The sequence below is a fragment of the Enoplosus armatus genome, chromosome 2 (genome assembly GCF_043641665.1).
Source record: "Enoplosus armatus isolate fEnoArm2 chromosome 2, fEnoArm2.hap1, whole genome shotgun sequence".
Classification (NCBI taxonomy): Eukaryota; Metazoa; Chordata; class Actinopteri; order Centrarchiformes; family Enoplosidae; genus Enoplosus; species Enoplosus armatus.
Window position 1 is genome coordinate 19,525,518 of NC_092181.1, and position 25,607 is coordinate 19,551,124.

The following is a 25,607-nucleotide window of genomic DNA, read 5'->3' on the forward strand; positions in this document are numbered from 1 at the left end:
TTCCTGACGTTGTCTGTTTAGCGTGTGCATGTGTGTGTGTGCATCTTTGTCGAAGCAACTGCTGGATTAAAAGTTTTGGATTAAAAGGAATTTATACATTTTATAGCTTTGTTTGCAATGACACTAGCAGAGTAATATTACCAGGGCTGGTACTAAGTCACTGTAATTCACTCTCACTAGGATAACACCTCTGCGGGGGAAAACAGTGTCGCAGTCAGTTTAGGCCACTACATTCACCTGAATAGTCCTCAGATTGCAACTCTACCAAGACAACTATTGGTTAAAGGCTTAGAAGCAGAACCCCCAAGCTTGTTGTTTTTAGGGATGTTGTTTTTAGATGAGTTTGGGTTTGAATGAACTTATCACCACAAATAATGATTAATCTAAAATGCTAATCAGCCTGAGGTATTACCTGACAATGTTGGAGATACGTGCAAGAATAAAAGAGGGGGTTTGAGTATTGTAGCAGCTTGAGGCCAAGAAGAATAAAGGAATAGTTTAGATGGAAGTGAGGGTGGGTGGAGGGGGTTGCCTCACCTTGTCAGAGAGGTTCTTGAGTGCATCCCTCAGTCCAGGGGAAGAGTGCTCCTGGGCAGCCTGGAGGAGCTGGTCTGCTAAGCTTGTGATGAGGGGCTGGAGGAGGCTCATAGTGCTGAGTACCTCCTGAGCTTTGGCGGTGTGCTCTGGAGAGTAGTAGATACACTGGTAGGCAGTGCTGAAGCTGTGGCGGAGGAAGAAAAACATCAATTCAGATTTGACAGAACTCGCTGCAGTTGCACAGTCATGGACTGGATACAGTGCTGTATCAGTTTTCAGAATACATATGAAAGTGGCCCCAAAGAACTGGGCCACACTTGCTTGTAATAAGATTGTAGCCATACTAGACTCGTCCCACGTTTGTTTAGATCAGTGCTAGTGGTTTTCTTAGTGTCCACTTGCCACCGGCGTCTGCCAAAACTAGCAGAGTGGGAAGAGACAGTATCTGACGGTATCAAACAAGCTACAAGCTAGAAGCTGCACTGCAGCATGCACTGGTTGACCTGCTCCATCTGGCCGCAAGATCAGTGCTGACACAAAAAATCCAAACGTACACAACTGATCGAGAACAGGTTTTGCGTTTTTCCTGCAAGCTGTTATTTAAGTAATGTTAAGCAATGTTAATGCTTTTCTACACGGACTTGTTTTGTGGTTAGACCATCCATCTCTAACAAGGACTGTTATTGTAAAATAGCATTACTGATAACACATCAACACATCAAATACATATTATGAAAAAATTATTTCTCTCAATTCCTTTGGTTGTTGTGGAACATGTGATGCACCACGCTGTGTTGCTTTGTTCACTCAACTGTAGAAGCTCTAAACTCCACCTATAACTTGTACGTTAAGCCTGGGCACCCGCTGTGAATAACAAGAAAACAGCTAGCACCAAATTGTATTTACCTTGCTTCACAGGTATAAATCAGTGCCTAACCACACCGCTAAAATAACACACAGTATGGCTCTGGATCTTGAGGAAGGAGAATGAAAAAAATTAAAATTCTTATTGTTTTCCAACAACAGTAGAAAAGCTTTACAACAAACCTTTTCTCATCTGATCATTGCTTGACAATATCAAATGGCTATTCCTTGTGTTGAGGTCAAGTAATGACACACAGACAAATAATGTGTTTTTATTGACTATAAACATTACATTACGGTGCACTAATTTTCTCAGCTCAATTCATTATGTGTTGCTACTTTTGCTGCCTTGAAAATGTATAGCTGCTGCGCTTTCCAGGTACTTAGCCGGAACTGTCAAATTGGACCTGCAGTCCAATGTCAACCCATTTTCGCTTTATGAATAATTAATCCCTTCTTCATTTCTAGGGAGCTATTTAATCTCAGACAAAAACACCTTTTGTCAGTTCCTAGATTCAGGGCAAATCACTCCAATAAAACATTCTCCTCGGGTAAAGTTCCAGTGACTTTCAATGAGTTTCCGCTGACTTCCTGCCATCAGATGTAGCGTGGAGCGAGGCAGTCATTTGCAACCCTCCCAGCTAGTTTAGAGTCATCTCTGCAAGCCTCTATGTAGGCCAGACCCCAGAGCCAGATCCTAAGGCATAATTGACATAAGAGAGAGAGAGAGAGGGAGACAGCGAGGAAGGGAGGGGCACTTACAAAGGGCTAGCATAATACAGTATTCTCTGCAGCGCTCCTAATATTTTGCAGCGAGGGACAGAAAGTGCTTCTTTAGAAGTCGCCTGGTGTGGAACAGCACTACCTGATGTATCAATAAGTGTGAAAATCCGAAGGCCTTAAGAAATTAGGCACACTGTAGAAGGTACCAGCCACTAACTATGTCTTTGACTGGCTAACTTTAAAATCTTGGCCTTGTCATTACAGCTAATGAGCCCCCTGGAGAACTACCACCCACAAGCTCAAAGCTAATCAAAGGAATCACTAAGTGCGAGAGAGACACAGGGCAAACAGTGTGAAATACTGGACCGCACAGAACACCACCATTTCTACTTGCAAAACTTCTGTTATCCCTACTTCCATAACCATACCTTCAAATGCCAAGATTTCAGACACAGAGAAGACCATAATTGAGTAATCTACTGCAACAAAGTAAAGTCTGTAAAACCCTTTTATCCCCTGTGAGCTTACATTCATCTTATTACATTATGCAGAACTAAAGAGAAAAAATCCTACAGGACGGCAACAATACAGCTCCTCCAGAAAAGAGGCAAAGGAGAAAGTTGTTGGAAGAGGACAATTGCTTCAGCGGCTGAGATTCAATAACAGCCCTGTTGACTCATAAGTACAAATCCAATCCCATTAGGGAGCCTATGCAAGCAATAATGAATGTTGGGACCTGCCACCTGATGCTAGAGGACAGAATTGATCCCCTCTAAGGCTGGCTAAGGCAAGGAACTTTAATTGCCTCATCAGCATTGCTGTCAGTCCAAACGGGTCTACCAAGACAGCAAACAATGCAAAGGTAAAACAGCATAAATCTGTGAATGTGAACTTGATCAAAGGCCAAAGGGGATGTTGCACACGAGGATCTGATCCTCATTTCAAGCCTTGGGTATGTTTTCCATCCCTGATGTAATTTGGGAGTGCTGTGTGCCAAGCTTTTAAAATATGGTGCCAATAAAACAGGGGGTGGACACAAAAAGGCACAAGATAATCCAATACAACAGCCCTGCAAAAAATACTACTTTTGTGGGGATTATAATATTTGTCTTTTGTTGAATGTGTGACAGAGAGGTGGTGACTGAACCCTAGAGTAATGTCTGAGGCCATAGTTTGTGGTGTCAAATACAAGAGCATAAAATCTGCCCACCAGTCTAGGTCTTATGTTAGCGGGACTTAGCCTCAAGCTGACTCACAGCACCCCTGAACTCATAAAAGGTTCTTCCCAAATCCTTTACTTTTGATTCAAGGAGCTCTCAGAAGAACTTGTTATTTAGTGTTTGTTTGATGGTAAACCTATTTCATGTTGAAATCTGGATGAATTTCTTTTAAGTTAAACATTTTGTTCTTATGCAGTTGCCATTTGATTAGACCATTGTGAGTGTTTGATATCACTAGCATTCTTTAGCCTTGCAGTGTTATATTATCTGTAATTATCACAATAAAGTGGAAAATCCTTTGAAAATCAATAAAAGGTTAGATGGCTGTTTGTACACGTTTTGCCGTGCTGGGAATGTTTACGGCTGTTTACAGTATATGAATGTTTATTGATATTCACAATGTGAATGTGAGCCATTTGTCCAGCACAGAAAGAATAGTTATACTTATAACATCAACTATACAATTATGGCACTAATTCCAGGATGTTTAATATTTGATTTTTACAACCAAAACAGCTTGCATGCATGAAGGTGGCAGGTTTGTTTTTCATCTGAAGTTCTACATTTGTGTGACACACTTCAATCACATGCGCCCGAACTACACAGCTTCCCAATTTATACAGCGCAGCGCACAGTGGAGACAGTGCCGTCCTCAAGACACATGCAGTAAAGGTTGACCTGTGGCTGTGATGAACAGCATGATGTGGAAGTGTAGAGCAGAATCATGACTGGTCATTTAACTGTGCTGGTTAAATTGGTGTGACTGGAAAAAAGAATTTGCTTTAAAAACAATTACTGCATTTGTGGCTCACATCCAGTTTCATTGCAGTTATTTATAGTTTACATAAAGACATGTACAGTAAACACAGAAAATGGTTTCGTTCCCTGTTTGGCAGCAGTCACATTATTGGTGCATGTAAGCCAATTGAATGCAACTATTTTCCGATTCCAAATAAAATTACGCATTATCACAGAAAACAATGGAAACTGCTGGATATTCCATATGTTCAGAAACAAAAATTAAATTCATCAGGCCTTGGAGGCATATGTGGACTATATATATAGAGAAATTAGTTTCCTCTTAGGTGAAGCGCCTCCAGACTCTACATGACGTCAGAAAGTCATTGTGGGGAGAGCAATGACTTTAGAAGGAATTTCTGCCAGACCCCAACACACTCACTGATAATGTATGATAATGGATTCTTCTTAATCCCACCGCATTTCCATGTGCACCCTGGGTGCGCCACGCGCCTCCAGCCATGAAAATACCGAAGGTGTGCTGCGAGTCCCTCTGCACAATATGCACAGGGCACTTGACTGTGCTTTGCTCCTGCACATTGACTCAGGAAATTATCGCCCTTCATCTTCTCATAATTCAAGTTTCACTCTGAAAAACTGGATCTTCAGGAAAAGGAACCCATCCACATGCTCACACACATGTAGCGTAACACTTCATCAGGTAAACTTGAGTCTCGGAGGAGACTCCAGTCTACCAACAGATTACTAAAACCAGCAGCATGTCCGGGACAAACTTACTCCTTGGTTTTCCTAAATGATCAATAGAAATTGGTTATAACGGTAATGAGAGGGAGAAAACTGCTGGGCCCAGCGGCCTAATTAAGCCAGCATCACCAGCGCATGGCTAATTAATAGTGGAGAGGAAATTAATGAAGAGCTTGTGGCCTGCTGCTGACAGCCAGCAGGAGGAAAATGCAGCTACGTCAGCAGAGAGCCCTGCAGCACTCCAGGTGACTGCCAAAGCCTCCTCCGTCATTTAGACAGCACGCTCTAATCACGGTTCTTACACCAGGCCACTGCCACATGGCCACCGTAAAAATGTACAGTCTGCTATAGATACATGCTGGAAGATCTGATCTCAAACCAGATTCTTTTAACTGCCAAACTCCATCTGTTGTTGAATCCTACACTGCACACTGATCTCACATCAGCCAAAGCTTTCCTCAGTGATTCAGACACAAGCTAGAAACCCTGATCTGAGACCAGATAAGCCTCAAGGCTACTGCCAGCGTCCCTCTCCATCATCCCAGAACCTGGAGCAGGCTGACTCCAGAGCAGGCAAAGAACTAACAAGCTGCTGTCCATCAGCATGGAGTCCCAGCCAGTGCCAATGTCCTGTCTCTGAACACACACAGTAATCCTGGGAGGAAGTTATTTTGTTGGACAACATGCTGCTAGTCACATTAAATCTGAACATCGACCCCAAGAGACTCTATTAAGTGTGTGCAATGTAGTCTCAGCCAGTCTCTGTGTCCCAGAAATGTGTCATTCTGCAGTTCTGCTTGACCAGGGGGCCTGTTGCTTTCTCTCTCTCTGTTACGGTGGACAGCATTCAAAGACACATGTAGAGAGGAGCTCTACTGAACAGCCTTTGCACCAACTAAGCACAACTAACCTTACAAGCAGGGGTCTGTCTAACATTTTACTGAACAACTGTATATCTCCTTCTCCCATACATGTGCAATAAAAACACACAGACACATACACACCGTCAGTCCAGGTAGGAAGAAATTGGCAATGTTCAGGTTCCATAAAACCTGTCTCCAAAAAAAGTATGTTGCATCGTTATGCAGATTAGCTGAATAATTCAAAAGAGGCTGTTAATGAAAGATTAGACCACCTCAGCAAATCCACAGCTCTGTCTACAGGGTTCAATTAAAAACGGATAAAAATCCAGTGACTTTTAAAACAGCCATTTAAGTGGGACTGCATGCATTAATGAAAGATAAATGCTCCTGCCCTGTGTGTACATGTGCAAGGTTTCTGGAGGAATACTAAGTGTAGCTATTGATTAAACTCTTTCCTGGCCCATCCTAAGAGACAAACTACATTGCATACTCTGGTCATTGCCAAGTTTAGCCAATGCAGGTTTTAATGGGTCTGGATAGAACCCCCCTCCCTCTCTTCTAGTGTCCAGGGAACAAAGACGAATAGCTCTTTTATTGCCCTCCTGGTACCACCTCTGTGCTCAGGTTTTCCTTTTTTTTCCCCCTTCCTCAATCCTTTTCCATCTTCTCTTTGATGAATTAATACCACATTGAATAGCCAAGTCTCACATCTCGCCGATTGTTCCCTTTTTAATCAAACGTGATTACAAAAAGCTGCTTCTGAAAGAGAGAAGACACGCTGTGTGTGAGTGTCTGTGTGCACCCATGTATCTTTGCTCTGCTCAAATAGGCTTGACTTTCCGTGCAATTAAGTGACTCTCAACTGGACTTGTGCACTCGACTACAGTAGTTCACATTCAGACACAACAAAAAAACCTCATCAGGTCCTTCCTGGCTAAACATTTGGTCAGACGTTTAGTGCATGCATAATAAAAGCAAATTAAAACATGAAATAATGAATGTTCCTCATTTAAAGTAAACACGCACCTTCATTACAATGGCCCCTGCGAACACTCTGCGAAACCATAAAGAAACTGACTTCATTCCTATTTCTGACGGACGATGACTAACAAATGACTGCATTCCAGGTCAAACATGGATAAGGCTCAGTGCAGGCTGTAGTCAGTTAGCCAGGCGGAAAATTGGAAAATTTAAGCTACAGTGAGTCATTAGCTAAGTCAAATATGAAACAAAAAGCTCTGTCTCCCTAGAGAATTCTTTCTGAAGTCTAATCTCTCATTCAAAGAAAATGATTTCACTTCAGTGGATTCTAGAAAATATGCTAACCTTATCATAGTTCATGCCAGGAGATAAAACTGACCATCTTCAGCAAATTCACTTGTGTACTTTAGCGTAAAGTAGTCCTGTCTTTATTTTTTATTATCAGCACAGGCCCCCAACTATTTTCCCATCAACTTATCCATTTCATACCCACACCTCACCCCTCTCCATCCTGCCTCTCTTCCCCTCTTTCTTGAGCTGCAAACTCTGTAACTAATTGGATCTGGCATGGTCTGTAATGACTTTGCACTCTATGGGGAGCTTTGGGAAAAATCACCCTTCATTTCTTCTGGCATCACTCAAGTGACCACATACTGAACTGCAGTGACATATACCTCCACCCTGCATCCAAAGGGCAAAGACAGCAAAATTTACAGGATAGTGCTGATCTCAGGTTTGAGGAAGTCATATGGATATGTTGCCCAAGAGTGCACTTTCAGTCAGCGTATGTGCGTATACATTTATCTTTGTATCTGTGTGCGTATAATGCAATCACAGTAACATGGTCTCATTTTTTTCAGTCAACCCGAGTGTTTGTGCAGCTAGCGGTTTCGATCAGTAAAGGAAACACACAAGACATATTTTTCCCATCAAGCAATTAAGCAGAGAGCTGGTTCTCTGCGACAGACTGAACTAAATCTAACATAAAACTCAATCTGAGAGACTCCCTGTGTGTCAGTGAGAACAACTCACAAAATATCTCTAGTTTGAGCTCTGGTTTGAGCAAAGCCAGTATATTACTGAGACTGTTTTTCAGATTAGGCACTCACTCCTTGTGGTTGATTATTACAGTGCTTATTGTAGACTCATCAGGCAGCCATTGATTATGGATTGTTGTTCAACTGCACTCTACACATCTCACACTTTTTGTAGCAACAATATTAGCACCACTCATGACTTGCTTGCTTTTGAATTCAAGTGCATTTTAAGGGCGAGCTCCAGCTGGCAGATGGGGAGTTGTAGCAAAATTAGTGGCTCTTCAGTTAACATACAACTTCAGGAGGGAGAAAAAAATGCATGCCAGGGAAAAGAACCAGCAAAGAGGAATTTCTGACTCAACAAACCTTTTCCATCATGCCTGTTGCCTCCAGTCAAATTGAGCTGTCAGAGGCAGTGGAGTTCCAGTCTAAATTCAGCACTGCTTGGCTGTAAGTAACTGTATGGGGCTTGGAAAATCAAGTCCATCGGCCAGGGACAAATGTGTCTGTCACTATCAATTATGACCAAGTTAAATTATTTTGTCAGTACAAGCCTGTTTCCACCTCAGCATGTGTCCTGTATTAAATCATGCTCCATCTAAACACCATGGTGTACCAGTTTTCAAGGTGTTCTTTTCTCACCTCTTTTTCTCTGCTTCATATCTGCTAAGAAGACGCTGCAGGCCACCACACTTGAAGCCCTGGAAATGGGCTGCAGGGGCACCGACAGTGACAATGTCATAGAATGCGTCTGCAAAGAGAGAAAATAGGAATTGATAGGATTTAAAATATATAAATAGCATCCAATAAGTATATAATACAGTACCTTGGAAACATCAGCATTAACCTTGAGGGGAGAAGAATGAGATTGAAAAAAATCAATTATCCCCGTCAAAGAGTGTTTTTCCAATTTAAAATGGACTACTGTGACTTAATTTTGGGTCGGAATTCCGCAAAATGTCCTCTACAGAAATACCTCTGGTAAGTGTTATACCAACCTGACATGAGGATTGATTCAGTATTTATGAATATGCCATGTAGCTTTTTCAGGGCTTTAGTTCACATTAAAATGTCAAAGTTTTATGGTGGGGTCGCTGCAAGGTGCTACCTTTTATAACCTGCAACAGTAATTTTTAAGCCCACAGATACACAATATTTATGCACACAAAAGAGGTATGACATTATTTTGCACTCTGCCAGTACATTTGCTTTTAGGCATACTTATTTCAGGTTGATTTATGGAGTCTATATTACTCTATTACTACTCATCTCTGTCCAGCCATCTTTCGGTCTTAATGTAGCGTTGGTCCCATGTTGAAACAGAAGGACGGCCAATGTCACAGCGCTTCATTCCAATTTGCACACCGCCGTCAAAAGTAAATAAACACTTCACAGACGGCTAGGCAGGCACAGAGGTGCTTACAACAGGCCTTGTTTTGAATGAGTAATGGATGAGGCTGACAATTAAATCAGAAAAACAAGGAGGAGGGAGATGGGGTGGACAGGGGTTTATGGGGGTGAATATTTTGGTGTGGTTCAGTGCCAGGTCAGTTAATGAGCACACCCGGGAAAGCACAGCTCCGACCATAGGAAAACACTGCTTGAAAAATGGTTGAAAATAGGAATTAATGACACAACACAGCTCCAAGTGTTGCCACAGAGATGTGAATGAGTGTGGCCAACAGCCTCCCGCCTCCCGTCCCCTAACAACACCACAATAGACCAATAGTGGTTTGATGTGGGGGCTTCGCTACTATCCACAGCTTCTTCCATTAATTATCCCTGTGCCTGGCCATGAGGCTCCCTGTCCGCCACACGTTTGGCCCCTGGAGTTTTCAGATGTCCAAGTTCCCTTAATTGGTTCTCCCACAGCAGAACTACACTGAAATACAATGGCGGGTTTCAGAACATCAAGCACAATGACCAATTTGTGCTTGATTTGCCTGCTCTTCCTCTCACACCATCCTTTTCTCAATAAATCAACAACAGAACAGGCTGTTAAAGTAGTGAGAGGACAGTTGCTGGAAATTGATTGTGGCAGTCATGATGAGTGGTTATAATTCGTACTTAACCCATTCCACAATCCTGTTTAACAATGACAAAACATCCTTTGACCCAAATGAGTGCTGAACAATGCTTTCAGTTCAGCTTTTCCAAACTGAGCTTTTTAGGCTGGAAATATTTTGCAGTTGTCACTTTGGAGACAGAAGACAGCTATTCCCAGCAAAACAAATGAATACTGTTTTGAGCGCTAAGTGTTTTTTCCCCACTATTTCCTTTACTTGCTGGATGATAAATAGACAAAATGAAAATGAATGGTTGAGTGTCGTTGAGTGGATTGCATAGCCAAGCTCAATGAAATGCATCACTTCAGAAAATCAAATGGAACAATACAGCAATTGACTATGGTTAGAAACTGAGACTCAGCTCCATTACAGAGCAGGTTCCTGTGTTTCCTGCGCCCGGCTGATTGCAATCATTTATTCCATGTGTTTTACTTTTTAAAATCGAACAAAATGTGCAATGTAATATTAATTCACTATCAAACAAGGTTGTTACAATAAATTAAAAGTGGAAGACTGAATGGCCATTTTGTTAGCTGTTTTCAGTGTGGGGATGCTTTCACTTTTGCTAAACCACTCAGTCCTACAATAAATCGTATCATCAATGAAGGTTATAATGTTTCAATTTCATAGGTGTTGATTCAACTGTATGATCATTTTGGAGGATGTTGTACAGAGAGGCGTTTCTATTATTTATCGTACCTCCATTGATATAAATGAGGTGAACACAATAATAGAAACACCTGTCAGTATAATATAATACAATTCAACAGCACCACAAACTGCAGCCTCCTAAATGACCATACAGTTGAATCAACACCTCTCTAAAACAGTTTCAACAAAAAGTGAGCATAATAACCGTTATGAAGGAAGGATTTATTGCAGGACAGTTGTATTAGACTGCATTAGTTTTAGCTAGGTGTACCTAATAAACACAATTTTATCACTAAAAAAGCAAAGATACTGGGTGTACAGGAGGAGCAAAACATTTGTCAGGGAACCCGGTTATATCCTCTACTCCACACAAGAACACAATATGCAGTGTTTGCACATGGAAGGTCAGTGAGGGATCAAGGTGTCTGCACAGAAGGGATGGGATCTTCTGAAGCTATTTCGGTTCAAGTTGTGTCCTTGTCATTTTTTTCTATAGCTCATATCAAAAACACGTGGGAGCCAATAGTTATGGTGCTAAAATGCATTGCATTCAAGACTACAACAACATAGGCAGTTTAATAAAGTAAAAATGTATTTTGAAAAATATCAGTAAGATATTTAAAAAATCTGCTGTTCATGTCTTTCTGCCACAGCGCTGCCTTTAAACACCATGCGCCATTAGTCGAGATTACCCTGATTTTTTAATTAACATCATGAAGCCGATGGGATCTGTGTGTATCCTGCAGGATAGTGTAACCCCAGGTCCTATTGTAGTTTACGTACACAGACACATCAGCTAATGCACCACTGCCTGTCATTGAGTGGAGGTGTGAATTGAGCCCACAGACGGTAATTATCAGAGTGTCTATCAATCAATTGACAAACTCCTCTCAGGCTCGTTTTATCTTGATTTTTCCCCTTTTTCTGCCTTGGCTGTGCAAGACAGTTGCATGGCTGTATGATGACTTGATTTTACCTATTCTATCTGTCATCCCTGACGTCTTCACTGTAAGAACCACAGTTTATGTCAAGGTTTGTCTCTCTTCAACTTTCCATCAATCATGGAGTGTATAGTTGAAATGGAGCCCACTCACAGAAAGTGAGGCAGCAGTTAGTCGCCTTAATACACTGAGACAGTTCCAGGCCAATAACAGGCTCTGCCAGCTAGAGAGCAGCCGTGGCAGAGACAGCCTAGTCCTTCTCTCCAGAAATACGCAAAGGGCTTAATTAGTTTTTTTTTTGTCTATCTTTCTCAGGCCAAGTGAATTCTCACCTCTCAGTCTGGGTGATGACCTAGAACCACCCTGTCTGAGCCCTCTGAGTATCTCTGACAGATGCAGAAATCAGGCATAGAAAGACAACAGTTTGTGACAACCACAGCAGCTTATGGAAATGTGTTTCATATGAAGCCACCTTTCCACAGTACCTGCTTCTTCTTTTAGTTTTAGATCAAACTCATTTTTTTTATTAACAATGTATGAAATGACAATATAGTGATGAACCTACAGAGAATTATTTCCTAAATCTGCAGCTCCCCTCGGCTTTATGGAGTTTTATAGAGGGTTTCACCTCATTGTTTACATGTTCAGCCCACAACTTTATTGTTCACTCTCACCGCTCCCATTGCATCATTTTAAGCTGAAGCAGGCAGCTGTTTGCAGTGATAAAGCTCTAAAAACTCACTGTACGCTACCTGCCCAGCACCAAATGGCAGACAGACACAGTTAGTTGGTGAACTTGGTGGAGCATTTAGCAGCTAAAGAGCCAGATATTTCCCTCACTTACATTCATCAGATGGACAGAAGCGTGACTCCAAATGAATGCTAATGTTGCTCTGTAACTGCTGGATGTGTAAATAAGCAACTGTTTCGCCATATCAACTTAAAAGCTGATGATATGTCAATGTTGTGTTCACTGCTTGTTTGGCCAGAAAAATAAGTTATTGCAGGTTTTAAGTTAGGTGTAATAATATGTCTGACACAAATCAATGGCAGTAGTGTAATACCTGTTTTTCTGGGGCACGTCACCCTCATCCTCTGGGTGTGCAGGTTTATTGGGATGAACTCCAGAGATTTCTGGGCTTTGCAGCAGCTTGGCTTGAATGAACGACCTGAAAAAAGACACAAGTATATGTCATGTTATCGCAACACAGTCAGTGAAGTTTTCAAAGATAAAAACATTCCTATGAAAGCCTCTTGTGTTGTAGAAAGCCCTTACCGTCTGCTACAGCTACATTATGATCCTTCCAACATAACTGCTATGGCTTTTCTTTTTATTACCTTGTTTACAGTATGTGCTTATGAGGGACACACAAACAGATTAGCAAACATTAGACTGGATTGATGTTCAAATGTTCTCTTTGATTTTCCAATGAAAAGAAAACACTTGTACAATTGAATGACTTCTATTGAGAGATTGAGATCTATTGAATGAACAACTGCATGACAAAAGGGAATACATAGCACCAAATTAAAATCCATTTAAATTAGAGGTTGTAAAAGTAGCTGCAGTGCCTATTCAATTATACATTGTAAGGGTGTGGAGGTTTTCACAACTTAATTGCCGCAATATTCAGTAAGTAAAATGGTGGCAAAGAATGCATGAAATCAGATGACTATTTCCATTTGTCTCCAGTGAGTGGTCGCTTTACAAATACCCCAAAACAAAGTACAGCACAACCAAAGTTACAAATGAGTAAAATCCAATTTACTCAGCCAATTTCCCATTTATTGTAACATAAATAGTCACAGATACACAAACACTATTTAAAACAGTAAGCTATAAACTATTCTTTGATTAAGATGATGTTAAACCTCCAAACCATTCCACTTTTAAATGCCCATGCAAGATCATTTAACACACATCTACGTATATCAGATAGAGAATGTATCAATTAGAGATCAACAAGTATCTCAAAAGTAACTCATTTTCAACCAGCTGCTTCTAACATCCACTAATGTGCAGTGTAATCCTTTAAGCACAGGATTTTATGCACTTTGCAGCCCCTACTTTGCTCAAAACGTCCAATTAAGTGTTTCTATCAAACGATACTCTTTGTTTGTGGCTTATATTTAAGCTAAAAATCACAATCTGACACTGCGTGTTGGCTGCTCAAATCTCAAATATGTAAATAGGGTTGATGAGCCTCTTTGAGATGAGGCTAAGCTTTCAAGAACAATCATGCAACAGAGGCAATTTAGAAGTGTTGTGATGTTTGCCAATAGAGGTAAGTCACTTCAAAAGAAGCTATTCAGAACAGGTACAGAAGACCAAAAAGGGAACACAAATTCCCATATCACAAAGTTTCATAATCTAATCTGGTATCAAAACTTTTAATTAAATTCTCTTTTATGACACATGACTTTGAATTTCCTATCCAAGCTTGAGTTAGAAAACCAGTAAAAACTGCTCTAGTGCAAGTTACATGTTTTCCAGGTTAAAGTTATTTCGTCATAGATGGTATTTATGTGGAATATGTCAATGTAATTAATTTATCCAAAAGGTAATGTACTGTAAATTAGTGTCATGGAAGGGTGTAAATATGCAAAATACATGTGCTTGAGGAGTGGCACCTTACTTTCATTACAAGTGAACTATTTTTATAACTAACTTGAGACATTTTGGACGATCAAGTAAAGCACTGCATAGACTTTTGCATTCTGTTATGGGGTTATATTTCAATTTTATAACATCACAATGGTAATTTACAAGATTTCCTTTTCCTTGTTTTTTACATTATCTTTTGTGAAATGTACTGTAGCCGGCGTGCTGTGATCACAAAGATCATTTGACCATTGTTGCCATTGGTGTGACGTCTTTTTCTTGAATTGTCTGTTGATAAAGTTAAAACATTTTGATGGCAATGGTCTTCTGTCGTTTCGGCTTATCATGATATCCACCCACTTCGTTTCTTTTTTTCAGACAACATGTTCTTGCTGATGTGGGAAACACATAATAACAGAGAGGAAGTGATTTTTCTCCTGAAGAGAGACCCAGAAAGAATAAAACGTTCTAACGTCACTCAGCATTAGAGCAGAAAAGATTATCCATTAATATTAACATAAATGAATAGATATTTATTACATATGCATGACTATAATTGTGAAGATAGCCTTTTGGTTCTATATGTCTCAAGTTCAGTATCCTAATACAATTATGACAAGAGTAAACATATGACAGCAAAATTAAGGATTGAAATTCTGCTACTATTTCCAAATATTGGCTATTAACTGGCAACATTGTAATGAATTGCTCGTATGTCACTGATTGTTGAGTTACTTAACATATTTAATCTGTGTGTGTGCGGTGGTACAGTATGGTAAGAGTCTGTTTCTTGCACTGTGGCTTATAATGTATGTTAATTGGACCATAATGACAAAAAAGACAAAGAATCCACACTTTCCAGCTCTGCTCTCTGACATGCACATAACTCTGCTTTGTGTTCAGAAGAACCAAACTAAGCAGTACTCACTCTTTTCTGTCCTGTTCATTAATTACTCTTGAGGCAACAGACCAGTATGTACCAATCACAGCCTCGGTGCCACAGAAGCTCTAGGTGAGGACACCTGTTACCTGCCACAGATATTAACACCTTTTGGCAGGTTGGCCAAACATGAAAACAAATTTGCTGCACCTCCATTACTGTATATAATGCTGAAACTGATGACCTACTCAAGCTGAAATGTGTTACCTCAGAAATGGATAACACTTTTGACTCAGCTGGAGCTGACAGCGATGTGGCTTATTATTTTCAAGCACTGAAAATCAATCATGTCTTCTTCCTAAGGTGACAACAGATTTGCTGCTACTTATCAAAGTGCAAATGTAAACAGATGCCATTTTTTAACCACTGAATATACAATCTGTCGACTAAATATAGTGAAGACCAAAACATAAGCTCCTCATGCAGAAATGTGCAGACTAGAACACTAAAGGCCAGATTTACTGAGGCTTTTGAGCCTGTTTTTCAGGCACAGATGTGACGCATTCTGCCCCAAACACGTGTTGTATTAATCAAGCAGACGCACCAGGCTGGAGTCGCAGTTTGAGTGTCATTTGAGCAAGTGTTTGCAAGGTATGCCTCTCTCCTAGTTGTATATGCATTTAACAGAGGATGTTAACAGAGGTGGATTATGTATTCCCCTGGATTTACAGAGGTCAAGCTATATGTAGCTGTCAGTTTTGTGGGGAATGTTCTCCGCCTATGAAAAAGAGGTGCAAACACAACGTAGATGGATTTACAAGAGCCACTAGAAAGGCTGCAGTAAAAAAGAAATGTGCATTAAATATCGGCTTGATTGTAACTAAAAACTGATTATTAGAAACAAAAATAACACACTTAGGCTATTATTAAAGAACACAATATCTGATTACTTTAATGCAAATGAATAGTGGATGGACATTTACCTCAGTATTAACATCCATATTAACACCATCTCCACCTCCGTCTGCCCCCCCCACCAGTTGCAGAACTGTATGTCCCTTGTGTATATTTTGTCTTTGATTTGTCTTACACTTCATCTCCTTTTGTATTCCCTTTTGTCAGTATTTAGCACCAGAGAAACATTAAGACATGCCATAATTCATTCAGTACTAAGTATTTACCAGGTTCACCATCTTAGTTGAGCATGTTAGCACACTAACATTTGCTAATTACCAGCTGAGACTGCTGTTAGATTTGCATCTGTCCTTGATCTGTATCTGGCCACAAACCAAAATATCGGTCAAATTGAAATTTTGACCAGATGATGGTGCTAGATGAAATGTCAAGAGGATCACCAAAGTCATGAGAATTTATAATCTAGGGACCTTCAATATCTGTAGCGAATTTCACAGCAATCCATAAAAGAATCAAAAACTCAAAAGCCAAAAATATCAATCTCACGGTGGGCATCAGAGTGAAAGTCAGAGGATCACCAAAGTCAGAATGCTTCATCCTCTGGGGACCATGAACATCTGTACAAAATTATAAGTCCCATCCAATAGCTGTTGAGATACTTCAGTCGACAGACCGACATTGCCATCCAAAGCGGCATGCAATAAAAATTCTTGACCTATATACTGTTTGTGCAAATGTCTTCACCCAGATAGAATTAAACCAGTCTCCTCAGTGTACATCAACACATTTCTGTACTAGGAGGAGCTGCTTCTAAAGGCTGGCATTCAAGTCAATGGCTAGGCTGTCATCCCTGCTCAATGGGCTCCCACTGTCGGCTGCAGAGCTCTGGGGACCAGGCTAATGGAGCTAGTGGCCCTTGTAGGTTAGATGAATTAGTCATATCAGATCCCCATCTGTTTGCCCAGGTGGGCTGGCTATGTGACAGAAGGGCTGGGTGCCAGCAGTGTTGACCAACATCTGGCCACTATCTCTTCTTTTAATATTTCCTGTCATTTCTTTTCTCTTAGCCACTTTTCTATACTCCTTTGAATCCCTCAGAAGATGAGTTACCAATATCCTATGCTTTTAGAAATTTCTGCCTGGGTGCCTGAGGACAAGCTGAGAAGAAACAAACAAGATCACAAACTACAGCAACCAGCAATGGAAAAACAGAGGCTTTTAAGTGAGGTCTGTCAGATCAATGTAGGCCTGTTTAAGCATGTGAAGGGTTTCATCTTCATGGTCCTGTGCTGCTGAGAGCACAGCAGGCTTTATTAAATCAATCCACAGTTACGTATGTTATAGACACAGAGAAGGACTGGACACATGCTGAGTGAGCAGTGGAATCCGTCTGAGTGACGTAAGTCATGTCTGAGAGTAGATTTATCCAATTTATGTTTTTGAACATTTTGGTCATTATTTTTAAGGGCTTTTCTTTATTGTTACTATTTATAACGTTAACTGTAATAGCCTGCAAATAGAAAATGTCTGTGCTCTCCAGAGCTGAACATCTTTACCTGGAGGCAACAGACAGCAGAGTCTACTGTTCTAATACAGATATTAAAGAGAGAAAGTAAGATATAAGCCTTAATCTACAATACGTAGCTCTGGGCCTTAAACTGTAGTTATCCCATAAGTGGAGTTTAAGAGTGACTGACAGTTTTGTGCGGAGAAATGCCGGCAGTTACTGGAGGTCCAACAAACATCGCGCTAACTGGGATTACGTCTGTGCCTTTAATTCGCCGGCTGGTAAACAATGAAAGGAGGGATGATTAATTTATGACTGGAATACAGTTATTAGAGCATCTGAAGTGTTCACTGAGGTCAGCTCATGATTATTGGATAAAATGGAATCAGTGAGGGTGTTGAACCTGAACATGGGGGCTGCTTCTCTTCTTCCTTTTCTTATTCTATTACCTGCAGCTTCTCCAGGTTTCTTTTTTAATCTCTGTTTTTGCAAAAGAAAAACCTACATCAGACTCATGAAATGTGCACAGACCACTGATTCTTGTTTTGCACATGAAAGTCCCTCTGACTCAGGATTGACCTTATATTATATGCACATTAGAGTTAGTCTCTCATTAATATAACTGTATAAATAATCCTATTTAAGGACAGCAATCCTCAGAGCCACGTGCAAACCTGCAAAAGCCAACAATTTTGAAAATAATTAAAAATGTAGAAAATACAAACTCTAGAGCATTTTATATTTAGCATCCTCAGTTTTGTATTGTTACTTAAAGACTTACGCATTGCCATAAAATATGATTTGAGGAATAAGCTTAAAAGCCGTCCTGACTACGTTCAGCTCTTACTTGGTGAATTTTGTGCGTACATACAAGTTAAGAGAACAATTCTTTTTTTACATCAACTTCTCTTGATTCTCTAATGATTTTACTTGTCGCCATTTGTTTAGTTTGAGTAATTATCTTCTCATTCCTTGTCTCCCCTGTCTTTGCTCACCCACTGGTCCTCACACTCTAACCACCTTCGCACTCTTGTCTCTTTTTGTCTCTACTCTCCGCCTCTTTTAATGATATTGCTTATCAATAATTAATCTGCAGCAGCTTGCCCACCCAACTTGTTTAGCAATGTCTGTCATCCTGTTAAGTTAATGCAGGGCTGGATTAGAATGGTGAGTTGGGCAGGGGCTCCTCTGTGTATTGCAGTATCTGGGCCACACAAGGGACTTGTCAGGAACTATAATGACAAACGTCACATTATCCATTTGGCTCGCCCTTAACTCCCTTCCTCAGAGCTCAGGCGGGCAGCGCAGAGGTTTAGCCACCATCATCTCTTATCAGCTGTGCAAAGCCAAAAGCAGCAGAGACAAATATCTCATTATGGGGATGAGAGTAAATCAGAGTAAAATCAATCAGTAGCCATAATGTTCTTATGTCCATAGCAAGCTAAAATATGCATAGGAAGAGATTATGGAGAGGGAAAGAAACAAAGTGACTGATCAGTCTATCAGCGTTTTAATGTCTGTTTTGTTATTCCTGTTATGATTTCCATTAGTAATAATGTAATGAGTTTAGCTGAGGACAGAGGCAGATAATGTATTAACACCTGTTTTCATCAAAACATCTGTTTTGTAAAATAAAATGTGTCTGAGGACTTGTGCATGTATACTACACTGTATATACAGTATAGTATGTATGTACACTGGTATGAGTTTTCATCCTGCTTCTGAGTAATGAAACTAAACATAACAAATACATCATCTACATATTTCTAAATACATTTCACAACCCATCATCGGTGGCATTCTGTGGCGTAATCACATGTCCAATGTTTCCTTGTTCAATGTCAGAGGCAAATGAGAAACGGCCTAATTACTTTCTGTGTTCACATTAAAGCTAACTGCGTGGATTCATTATATTATGTAAAACATTTGCAAAAAGTGTGCAAAAAACATTTGCATACCAAGTACAACACTGAATATTTGTAAATGAGATGCAGAACTCGTGTTTGTGTTTGCACATGGCAGAGATTTGTATCAGTTTTTATGTGCACTGCAAACGTTTACTTTAACAAAACACAAAAGAGCACATGGGCGCACACATTTCAGTTGCCCCTGATGAGACCAGTGTTGCTATGGAAACTCTTTGACAGCAAATAGATAAAGGAAACAACCTCTCGCTAAGCTTGCCAGTGACACAAATCACCCAGAATCCATCCTTCAACTCAAAAAGTTGTCCTCTCTTTTTGGACTTAACAGGTTAGGGGCAAGTCAGGCCAATATAGACATTGTATACCTCACTCTTTTAATTACTCCCATGATGTCTCCATATTTAGGGACCACACATTACAGTAAGAGGCTACTTTCACCACCAATAACACTGATTTTTTGTTTTACAAAGGAAGGCATTTTAATCATACTTCTGAAAAGAGAGGGTTGGTTGATTGATAAGGTCTGCACAATGTTGCATGTTTCATTCATTTGGCGAGATTAAGTCATACCAGTAATCTTGTCCAGTTCAGCCAAAGTCTCCTGGTAGGAGCTGATGATTCCTCCGTATCGTGTCATCACCTCTTTTCTTAAGTTGTCCCAGTGAGGAGAAAGCTCCCCCAGCTCCCTCAGGTCCTGCACCCTACAGATAAACACAGATCTATGAGGACCTTTGTGCTTTTAACAGATATTAAACAGATCATCAAGGAAGTTCACAAATCTTGGCTTGCTCTGCTTAGCTTCTGTGTTTAAAACAAAAACATTAGACACACAGACAAACAGTCTAATTTAAAGAGGGAACAACTACTGAGTATTATTGTAATGCTACATCTTGTGTTGGGTCATATCCATGCTTCCCAAACTCCTTTCAAATTATCTAATTTATCCACATATGCACACACAGTAACGTCCCGAAGCACCCTATGCAGAGTCAGATAAACACATTTCTGAACCTCGGGCGAGTAGCTGGTGCCCACTTATCCACTCTGCCCTATCAAATTCCTCCCCTGCTCCGACCATTGTTCTACCATTACTTATAAAATAAACCCATCCCGTCTTTTCTGGTGTCACTGGAGCGATCGGTTGCCTGTCTTTCATCTGGCTGTGCCTAAGGCCAAAATCATCTGTGCTCCTTCTTAGGAAATAATAGTGACCGTGAATGAGTGTGTGTTTGTGTGAGTGAGTCGGGCGGGCTGATTTCCTAGTAGGACGTAAAGCCTCTATCATCGGCTTATCATTTGCATGTGAAAGGCAACATCAGATGGACAGATATCATTCAGAAACCCGCCTTCCAGCACCCATTGAAAAGTAAATTGCAGTGATATTATAGAAATTAGAGGTTGAAGGAGGTTCAATATAGTATTCAGGGTAACAAATACACCGTCGCATGTATTGCTTTCATGATAACAAGCTCAATTTTCTGTGATTATACCTCATGCATTTTGTAGACTGTATATCTTAAAATGAAAGGCTGCATGTATAAATGCTCTATGGTTCGACTTATAGTTAAGACAAGGCTTAATTGCTTGAATGAATAATGTAGTAGTTATTTCTTTGTTGTAGTTCAACTATTACAACAAAGCATTAGGAGCTGATAGCCTCTCCAGATTATTTCCTGGTTTCCTCCAGGTAAGTAAGTTATTTTTAGATTACTTTGAAGTACTGCACACAGCAGAACGCAATAGAAATGATGCCAGAGAGAGAGACAGAGTCACTGTCATATGTATGATGATATATGAAATATTTTAAAGAACAACCTAAAAAAAACATGTATCTCTAGTGGTATCTTGTCATGCTGTCATACAGTTTTCATAGGGACTATTTCTTTGTTAGAAAGTAGTTCCAATAAGAACTGTGTTCACAGTGAGGTCTGAGAATTATCCAAAGTAACAGGGACAATATTTCTGGAAGTACATGTTGTGGTTGAAATTTTATGTTTTTTAACACTGTAAGCACTGGAGCTAGACTGATATATTGTTTGATATAAGCTTAATGAAGTGAAGCCTGCGAGCCAGTTCAGGCAGCCCAACTCGAGTCCACCGCTACACTCACATGGCTTAGTCTTCTCACTGCATCTCTACATTAAACACACCCTTTTAATCATGGAGGTGTACTTAAGCTGTCAGTGCTCTGCTAGCTCTTTTGCTGCATGCCTGCTGCTACACCGCTCACCTTGCTGCCACTGCTGCTGCATTTCAAAAGCCCTACCTCCACCCCAGCATCCGCCTGTTGGCTCAAAGAGTGCTAAACATTAATGCTATACATATTCTACACTACAATTCTTTAAACTATTAAATATTGATATCTGTACTGGCTTCAAAAAATCCATCAGTCAGGCTACAGTGAGCTCCACAAAGAAATTCCATTCACCTCCAATGTACTGCAGAAGAGGCAGAAATCTCAGGGAGGGATTTGTCAAAACCTGCGCAAATTAAACCAAAATTATCTACATAGGTTTATACCACTAGAGGTAATTGAGAAAATATGTTTTTGTTCATTATAATTTGGGTGAACTGACTCTTTAAACACACACAGCAGAGCAGTATGCCATCAGCTCACAACATATACATACAGCAAACATTTGCAAATGATATGAGAAGATGCAGTTTTCTAGCCCGCCTAAAAACAAGTGAACTGGCTGTAAAACAAATGACAGATCATACATGAAACATTTTCCCTATCTCTCGCCTCTTTCTAGCTCTAAAACAAACCTGCATCTGGAAACAACCTCAAGGCAGAGAGGTGCTCTACAGGTGGTTGTAAGTAAGTTATGCTTATGGAAAGTAAGTACATTCCAGATTACCATGAGGAAAGGAAGCTTACAGCACCATGGGCAGCAGGCATGCATGTGATTTTAGGTTGTTCGAAGGAAGTATCTCTTTTATTCTTGGCGTATAAATAGTGCTTGAAACCATTCTTAATTATAATTCAATTCAATTCAATTTTATTTATGTAGCCAAATCACATCAAAAGTTATCTCATGACACTTTAAAAAATAGAGCAGGTTTAGACTGTACTCTTTATAATATTATTAGACCCAACAGTTCCCACCATGAGCAAGCACTTACAAAGGGATTTAAACAGAGACCAATGATGAATATACATGTTTATTCAAAAGGTATTGCTGTGTGCAACAGTCCCAGAGATGAGATTAGCATCTTTGTAAATGTGAGAGGCTCAAAACTCCTATTTTTGAAATGAAAACAAAGAAAAATTAAGCATCAGTTCCTAAAAAGGGAAAAATAATCACTGCTCTCTCTCTGAAGCATGCTGATGAAAGCCTGGGGCTGAGCAAAATAAATATATCGGGACTCTTGTGGTGTTAAAACGACAGCATTGAGGTAGATTTCCCAGTGAGGTCTGAGTAGGGTTTCAATCATATATATTGTTTCCAACATACCCACTTCAGTTGAAGTGGCCCCTAATAACATAAATGTGTCATTTTAACCAATCAAGGGGCAATGTTCTCAAATTTTCTGGAATATATAGCAAAGGCTGGATGATACTAGATTGTTACAATGCTCTTTAAGAGATTGCAACCATTCACAATAATCTATATCTTCTGACTATACCTCTTAGCCACTGCTATTTGTGCATCACAGTGTCAAACTGCACTATTGTCTGCTGAGAGATCTGTTATTTTGTGTCGGGTGTCTGGAGTGGAGGTCAGGATGGATGATCCCGGTGTAAATAATGGATAATGGACAGAATAGTAGAGAAACATATCTGCCTGCTAAATGAGGGTGATAAGGCAGTGGAAAGGTGGATCAAGAGATATAGTATCACCTCCTTAATCAGGGTGCTATTGTCTGGAAAGAGTAAAGGTGTGATTGAGAAAAGGCGTGATAAGAGTAAGTGTAGGGTGTTTAACTATATGCATGTTATAAAGGGTCACAATGTCAATCAGGTCTTTTGGTATTACATGTAACAGCAGACGTTTGAAAAAAAAGAAGAAAACAAGAAAATGTCAGAGTTTTCTTTGGTTTAAATGTTCAATGGGGAAAAATATTTAATATTATACAGTAGGATCTTTTTTTTTTTTTTTACAAGGTTTAAATGACCTAACCTGTTTCATGCATGGAGACTCACTGTACACTCAATATATTGGTTTAATTCCATAATATTAAGATACTGTATACATACTATAAAACTGTATGCTGTGGTAAGAATCTTCTGTTGTCTTCTGGATGATTATTAGTTTCTTGATGATATTACTACGGTAGTTGGGGTTTGAAGACATTATTCAATGATAATAACAATATTATTAATAATAATAATAATAATTATTATCATTATTACTATAATCTTTAAACTTTTATTTATTTATTTATTTTATTGGGTATGTTATGTGGTAACTAAATAACTAAAAGTATTTGGAATAATGCACAAGCTGCATTCGACTTTTTCCACTTCAGTAGACAATAACAATAGAAATAGAAAACATATATGATAAGAATGGATGGACAGAAAACATTATCCTGCACGAGAAGGAAGAAGGGAAGGGAGAAAGGGAGAGAGGGATATCGTTACCGAGAATAACAACTGAGATAATGACTGAGATTTGATATAAAGACATACAGTAGCTGACGCAGTGTAGTCATTTATTTTGATTAAAAAATTATGCAGATATCAGAAAATGAAACAACGGACAAATATCAAATAGAAACGTTTTAAAATTGACTGGGATAACAATATACATTTCCTAAAGACCTGTCATGTGGGCACCTTTATTTCATGGTGCGCTGTAGTGCCTGTTCAATTTAATCACAGAGGGCTTTGTGTGTGGGGTCAATAAAAACTGCGTGAGAGGACTGAAAAGCAAAGCCTTCTTTCACAATACATGCAGCTTGTTCTGAAAAAAAACAAGATTCCAACAAGCACAGTCATTAATGCTGACCCTGAATGTACAGAACAATTGGAAACCATGAAGAAAGATGACAAAATGTCACCTATATGATCTCGATAAACAATCACAGTACTTGTTTATTAACAGGAAAAGAAGGGGGACATGAGTTTTCTATTAATGAGAAACCAGGCAGCTCTTAATGAATGGGGTTTAATCGACACCCACACACTGACACTTTACTACACATGCATTAATTATCTTTACACACACACACACACACACACACACACACACACACACACAAGGAATCACATCTTCACTGCAGGAACGAAGAAAAATCAGCAACCTCTGTGTTCGCAGAGTTAGATAAGAACATGACTGTAGACATCAAAGAGAACAAATAGAAGGAAGAAACATCCAAGATTATCACAGAGTGGTAAAGCAAACTAAGACACCCACCATCCACTGCTGCACTCACAACTTTGCAACACTAGCTGAATCATTAAAAACACCGAGCTAGCACCAGTGTGAGGCTGGCTGACAGCATCGGCTAAATGGAGAGGCACCGTGGAGAAAGACAACATTTAAAGAGGATTATAGGAGAGGTGCTTAAGCGACCAAGCTGGAGATACGGTACACATGCCTGTTAATAAACAAACATTATATATGGTAGTCATGGTTTGGAGCCTGCTGTGTGCTCATGAGCTGTATTATACAGATAAGACATTTAATAAATATGCTATAACTGTCTTCTAAATTTAGTTGTGATTTAAATTATCAGTTTGCAGAGCAGATCGTCTTCTATTTAAACAGAAAGAAGGTTAGAAATACTGAGAGAGGACACATGGGAACCATGGTCTGGGAATGAGAACAGATTCCAGTACTGTTAGACAGGTAAACTGATAACAAAGGTTGTCTAGTCTATCGGTCAATAATGGCGGTGCAGTTGTTTCTATGTGTATATGTGTTGGGAGGGGAGGATTGCAGTGTATGTTTTTGCATGTCCTTGAACTCTGTGTGATTCTTTAGGCGCACACGGTGATTACAAATCAAACTCTCCTCCCACTACCAAGTTCATCTGATTGCATCTTTTTGTGCCTATTCCTTTTGTTGAAGTGAGTGATGAAGAAATCCTATCAAGCTGTGTGTGCATGTGTGTGTGTGTGTGTGTGTGTGTGCGCGCGTATGGATGCGTTTGAGTGTGTTGTATAAGAAGGGGTTGCCAGGGACAACAGGCCAGTTGAGTAATGATCTGCCTTGACAAACACTGGTCGAGCCTGAGGGAAGGGACTCTTTGATATCATTACGGGTGCACGCTCAGGCTCTGTTTACACCTGGCATTAACATGCGTCTTGGGTGATCCAATCACAAGTGGACTCGAAGTACAGGTGAAAATTCACATTGAGGAAGCGTTGAGATCCGATTGCCACATTGAAGGACCGCCTACTCAACTGATTTCCTCTGCGTAAGTGGAAGTACGTACTCATT

At 39.9% G+C, this 25,607-nt stretch overlaps 1 protein-coding gene across 1 annotated transcript in view; it reads right to left on the reverse strand.

Moving 5' to 3' along the window:
- Nucleotides 1-25,607, reverse strand: part of inpp4b (inositol polyphosphate-4-phosphatase type II B) — a 105,042-nt gene that overhangs the window by 25,990 nt on the left and 53,445 nt on the right. Inside the window, exons 7-11 of the mRNA XM_070913925.1 lie at nt 19,786-19,916; nt 12,451-12,555; nt 11,746-11,772; nt 8,371-8,479; nt 538-715 (exon numbers count right to left, since the gene is read on the reverse strand). Coding sequence (XP_070770026.1) covers nt 538-715; nt 8,371-8,479; nt 11,746-11,772; nt 12,451-12,555; nt 19,786-19,916 — 550 coding nt within the window. The remainder of the gene's footprint in view (nt 1-537; nt 716-8,370; nt 8,480-11,745; nt 11,773-12,450; nt 12,556-19,785; nt 19,917-25,607) is intronic.